We start from the raw sequence: 6,232 nt of genomic DNA on the forward strand, positions 1-6,232 counted from the left end.
GTGTTTGATGGGGACAGTGTAGAGGGAGCTTTACTCTGTATCTAACCCCCCGTACTGTACCTGTCCTGGGGAGTGTTTGATGGGGGACAGTGTAGAGGGAGCTTTACTCTGTATCTAACCCCCCTGTACTGTACCTGTCCTGGGGAGTGTTTGATGGGGGACAGTGTAGAGGGAGCTTTACTCTGTATCTAACCCCCCTGTACTGTACCTGTCCTGGGGAGTGTTTGATGGGGGACAGTGTAGAGGGAGCTTTACTCTGTATCTAACCCTCATACTGTACCTGTCTGGGGAGTGTTTGATTGGGACATACTTACATCAGTGATTTAAATGTCTTCTCCTGATATGATTGGTTGGTTATGTATGGGATGTAGACAGTTCGAAACGCTGGAAGGTGAGATAGTAAAATGCCGCACACGTCAAACTCCATAATGCTATTCTCAAACTCTTCCTCAAGGTCAGCGAGGAATCTGTAAGACAAGGGAGGGAATGAGATGTGTTCAGGAGTTTGGATTGGAGTCATATAGATAATTAAATGCATGACTGCTACTCCTGCAGTGTTAATCCTGCTGAAAAACATCTCAGGGAATGTCAGCTGATTGGGAATCAGGCCCAGATACAAATCCAAGTGAGATCAGATGAGGGACAGGCGACCGACAGCTCCGTCAAAGAGGGAGGTGTTCAGCAGAGTCGTAAGGGAGGAGAGAGAGGGAGAGAGATGGAGAGGTTGAGGGAGGGAATTCCAGAGCTCAGGACCCTGGGAGCTGATAGGAAGGGTTGTCGAGGGCTGGAGGAGGTTACAGAGATAGGGAGGGTTGCAGGAGGCTGGAGGAGGTTACAGAGATAGGGAGGTGACAGGGAGATAGAGACATAGAAAATAGGAGCAGGAATAGGCCATTCGGCCCTTCTAGCCTGTTCTGCCATTCATTATGATCATGGCTGATCATCCAACTCAGTAGCCTGTTCCCGCTTTCGCCCCATACCCTTTGATCCCTTTAGACCCAAGTGCTATATCTAACTCCTTCTTGAAAACATACAATGTTTTGGCCTCAACTGCTTTCTGTGGTAGTGAATTCCAAGGGCTCACCACTCTCTGGGTGAAGAGATTCTCCTCATCTCAGTCCTGAAAGGTTTACCCCGTATCCTTAGACCATGACCCCTGGTTCTGGACTCCCCCACCATCGGGAACATCCTTCCTGCATCTACCCTGTCAAGTCCTGTTAGAATTTTATGGGTTTCTATGAGATCCCCCCCTCACTCTTCTGAACTCCAGTGAACATAATCCTAACCGACTCAATCTCTCCTCATACGTCAGTCCCTCCATCCCAGGAATCAGTCTGGTAAACCTTCGCTGCACTCCCTCTATAGCAAGAACATCCTTCCTCAGATAAGGAGACCAAAACTGTACACAATATTCCAGGTGTGGCCTCACCAAGGCCCTGTATAATTGCAGCAAGACATCCCTGCTCCTGTATTTGAATCCTCTCGCTATGAAGGCCAACATACCATTTGCCTTTTTTACCGCCTGTTGCACCTGCATGCTTATCTTCAGCGACTGGTGTACGAGAACACCCAGGTCTTGCTGCATATTCCCCTCTCTCAGTTTATAGCCATTCAGATAATCTGCCTTCCTGTTTTTGCTACCAAAGTGGATAATCTCAGATTTATCCACATTATACTGCATCTGCCATGTATTAGCCCACTCACTCAACTTGTCCAAATCACCCTGAAGCCTCTCTGTATCCTCCTCATAACTCACCCCTCCCACCCAGTGTTGTGTCATATACAAATTTGGAGATATTACATTTGGTTCCCTCATCTAAATCATTAATGTATATTGTGAATAGCTGGGGTCCTAGCACCGATCCCTGCGATACCCCAGGAGTCACTGCCTGTCATTCGGAAAAAGACCCATTTATCCCTACTCTTTGTTTCCTGTCCGCCAACCAATTTTCTATCCATCGCAATACACTACTCCCAGTCCCATGTGCTTTAATTTTACACAATCTCTGATGTGGGGACTTTGTCGAAAGCCTTCTGAAAGTCCAAATAAACCACATCCACTGGCTCCCCCTCATCAACTCTACTAGTTACATCCTCGAAGAATTCTAGGAGATTTGTCAAGCATGATTTCCCTTTCGTAAATCCATGCTGACTCTGCCCGATTCTACCACTGTTCTCTAAGTGCTCTGCTATAAAGTCTTTGATAATGGACTCTAGAATTTTCCCCACTACTGACGTCAGGCTGACTGGTCTGTAATTCCCTCCTTTCTCTCTACTTCTCTTTTTAAATAGTGGGGTTACATTAGCTACCCTCCAATCTGTAGGAACTGTTCCAGAGTCTATAGAATCTTGGAAGATGACCACCAATGCATCCACTAATTCTAGGGCCACTTGCTGAAGTGCTCTGGGATGTAGATTATCAGGCCCTGGGGATTTATCGGCCTTCAATCCCATCAATTTCCCCAACACCATTTCTCTACTAATACTGATTTCTTTCAGTTCCTCTCTCTCACTAAGCCCTGTGTTCCCCAACATTTCTGGTATGATATTTGTGTCCTCCTTTGTGAAGACAGAACCAAAGTATGCATTTAGTTGCTCAGCCATTTCTTTGTTCCCCATAATAAATTCCCCTGTTTCTGACTGTACGGGACCTACATTTGTCTTCACCAATCTTTTTCTCTTCACATACCTATAGAAACTTTTACAGTCAGTTTTTATGTTCCCTGCAAGCTTACTCTCGTACTCTATTTTCCCCTTCTTAATCAATCCCTTGGTTCTCCTTTGCTGAATTCTAAACTGCTCCCAATCCTCAGGTCTATTGTTTTTTCTGACAAATTTATATGCCTCTTCCTTGGATCTAATGCTCTCTCTAATTTCCCTTGTAAGCCATGGTTTGGCTACCTTTCCCGTTTTACTTTTGCACCAGACAGGGATAAACAATTGTTGCAGTTCATCCATGTGCTCTTTAAATGTTTGCCATTGTCTATCCACCGTCATCCCTTTAAGTAACGTTTCCCAATCCGTCATGGCCAGCTCGTGCCTCATACCTTCATAGTTTCCTTTACTAAGATTCAGGACCCTTGTCTCAGAATCAACTCCGTCACTCTCCATCTTGATGAAGAATTCTATCATATTATGGTCGCTCATCCCCAAGGGGTCTCGCACCACTAGATTGTCAATTATTCCTCTCTCATTACACAATACCCAGTCTCGGATGGCCTGTTCTCGAGTTGGTTCTTCAACATATTGGTCCAGAAGACCATCCTGTATACACTCCCAAGAATTCCTCCTCTGCGGTATTGTGACTAATTTGATTTGCCCAATCTATATGCAGATTAAAGTCACCCATAATTACAGATGTTCCTTTATCGCATGTGTCTCTAATTTCCTGTTTAATGCCATTCCCAACATCACCACTACAGTTTGGGGATCTATATACAACCCCCACTAACGTTTTTTTGCCCCTTAGTGTTTCTCAGCTCTACCCATACAGATTCCACATCGTCCGAGCTAATATCTTTCCTCACTATTGCATTAATTTCCTCTTTAACCAGCAATGCAACTCCACCACCTTTTGCTTTCTGTCTGTCCTTCCTAAATACTGAATATCCCTCGATGTTCATTTCCCATCCCTGGTCAACTTGCAGCCATGTCTCCGTAATCCCGACTATATCATACCCGTTTACATCTATTTGTGCGATTAATTCATCCACTTTATTGCGAATGCTCCGTGCGTTAAGGCACAAAGCCTTAAGGCTTGTCATTTTTACATTACCTGTCCTCTTCCCACTATTTTTCACTGTGGCCCTCTTTGATTCTGACCCTTGATTTCTCTGCCTATCACATTTCTTATTCCCCTTACTGTCTTTTGTTCCCGTCTTTGATCCTCCCCTCCTCTGATGGAATTAAAATACAGATCAGCCATCATCTCATTTGAGTGGGAGAACAGGGGTGAGAGGGGCTGAATGGCCTCTCCCTGTTCTTGTGTAACAGGCTCGAGAGGGGCTAACCGGGCCTCCTCCTGTTCCCGTGTAACAGGGGTGAGAGGGGCTGAATGGGCCTCCTCCTGTTCCTGTGTAACAGGGGCGAGAGGGGCTGAATGGGCCTCCTCCTGTTCCTGTGTAACAGGGGTGAGAGGGGCTGAATGGGCCTCCTCCTGTTCCTGTGTAACAGGGGTGAGAGGGGCTGAATGGGCCTCCTCCTGTTCCTGTCTAACAGGGGTGAGAGGGGCTGAATGGGCCTCCTCCTGTTCCCGTGTAACAGGGGTGAGAGGGGCTGAATGGGCCTCCTCCTGTTCCCGTGTAACAGGGGTGAGAGGGGCTGAATGGGCCTCCTCCTGTTCCTGTGTAACAGGGGTGAGAGGGGCTGAATGGGCCTCCTCCTGTTCCCGTGTAACAGGGGTGAGAGGGGCTGAATGGGCCTCCTCCTGTTCCCGTGTAACAGGGGTGAGAGGGGCTGAATGGGCCTCCTCCTGTTCCCGTGTAACAGGGGTGAGAGGGGCTGAATGGGCCTCCTCCTGGTCCTGTGTAACAGGGGTGATTATCCTGAACAGTAACTCTCTCCCTCTCCCTCCCTCCATTTTGAACACACTGTCCCTCACGTACCTCTGACTGGTATCCCGGACCTCGGGCAGCTTGGAGAAAAGCCATTGCCTCTGCTGTCCGCTCAGCAAGGCCTGGAGCCTGGCTGAGTGCTGGAAATGTTCCACTGCAATGTCCAGACTCCGCAGGCAGGATGCCTCAGAGGTGATCAACTCAAACTTAGCCTTTGGGAGCAGAGTGGAAGGGAGAGAGAGAAAGAGAGAGACAGAGAGAGAGAGAGAGAGAGAGAGAGACACAGAGGCGGAGAGAGAGAGAGACACAGAGGCGGAGAGAGAGAGAGACACAGAGGCGGAGAGAGAGAGAGACACAGAGGCGGAGAGAGAGAGAGAGAGACACAGAGGCGGAGAGAGAGAGAGAGAGACACAGAGGCGGAGAGAGAGAGAGAGAGACACAGAGGCGGAGAGAGAGAGAGACACAGAGGCGGAGAGAGAGAGAGACACAGAGGCGGAGAGAGAGAGAGACACAGAGGCGGAGAGAGAGAGAGACACAGAGGCGGAGAGAGAGAGAGGCGGAGAGAGAGAGAGAGCGAGAGACAGAGAGAGAGCGAGAGACAGAGAGAGCGAGAGACAGAGAGAGCGAGAGACAGAGAGAGCGAGAGACAGAAGGGAGAGAGATAGAGACAGCGAGAGACAGAAGGGAGAGAGATAGAGACAGCGAGACAGAAAGAGAGAAAGAGAGCGACAGAGAGAAGAGACAGAGGGAGACAGGGAGACAGACAGAGAGAGAGAGTGAGACAGAAAGAGAGAGAGAAAAAGACAAAGAGAGAGAGAGTCAGAGGGAGAGAGAGAGAGAGAGAGGGAGACCCCCAGAGAGAGAGAGAAAGTGAGACAGAGAGAGGGAGGTTGATAGATAGAGTGAGACAGAGAGAGAGAGGGAGTGAGACACAGAGACAGAGAGAGAGAGACAGAGAGAGGGAGATAGAGAAAGTGAGACAGAGAGATTGAGAGAGAGGGAGTGAGACAGAGGGAGATAGAGAAAGTGAGACAGAGAGAGGGAGGTAGATAGAAAGAGTGAGGCAGAGATAGAGAGGGAGTGAGACAGAGAGGGAGATGGAGAAAGTGAGACAGAGAGGGAGGTAGATAGAGAGAGTGAGACGGAGAGAGTGAGACGGAGAGAGGGAGACGGAGACAGAGGGAGACGGAGACAGAGAGAGACGGAGACAGAGAGAGACAGAGACAGAGAGAGACAGAGACAGAGAGAGACAGAGAGAGAGAAAGAGTGTGAGAGAGAGAAAGAGAGACCGGGAGAGGAGCAGGGGTTGAATGGAGATTTAAAGAAAAAAAGAGTTAGTATTTGCTTGATTCAGTTTCATGAATCTTTCCCAACCCCTTTCCCACCTTCTCCCTGTCCCAGCACCAAGCAGGCTGATCAACTACATGTGGCTTCGCAGCCCAGCTGCAGCCACACTGTGCGATCCGTCTGCGGATCTGTTTGACCCCAAATCTCCGCAGCGGGCGCGGAGTGACCCTCCCCTCTCATTGCCTCAGCCCCGAACAATCATCCCTCCAGTTGCCCTCCATGCATTACCTCCTGCAGTTTCTGCTGCTCATGGCTGAGTGTGACAAAGAGAGTGCTGCTCCGGACCTCGGGATGTCCCTCCAGAGGGCGAAGGGGGTGCAGAGGGACGCCCG

General features: G+C 49.0%; 1 protein-coding gene across 1 annotated transcript in view; it reads right to left on the reverse strand.

The window, feature by feature from the left end:
• Positions 1-320: 320 nt before the first annotated feature.
• LOC137364487 (fap1 adhesin-like) overlaps positions 321-6,232 on the reverse strand; it is a 21,116-nt gene continuing 15,204 nt past the window's right edge. Inside the window, exons 5-7 of the mRNA XM_068027675.1 lie at positions 6,129-6,232; positions 4,605-4,765; positions 321-467 (exon numbers count right to left, since the gene is read on the reverse strand). The exon at positions 6,129-6,232 is cut by the window's right edge and continues 158 nt beyond it. Of these exons, the coding sequence (XP_067883776.1) occupies positions 4,750-4,765; positions 6,129-6,232 (120 nt within the window). The 3' untranslated portion in view covers positions 321-467; positions 4,605-4,749. The remainder of the gene's footprint in view (positions 468-4,604; positions 4,766-6,128) is intronic.

This window comes from Heterodontus francisci, unplaced genomic scaffold, assembly GCF_036365525.1.
Source record: "Heterodontus francisci isolate sHetFra1 unplaced genomic scaffold, sHetFra1.hap1 HAP1_SCAFFOLD_1281, whole genome shotgun sequence".
Classification (NCBI taxonomy): domain Eukaryota; kingdom Metazoa; phylum Chordata; class Chondrichthyes; order Heterodontiformes; family Heterodontidae; genus Heterodontus; species Heterodontus francisci.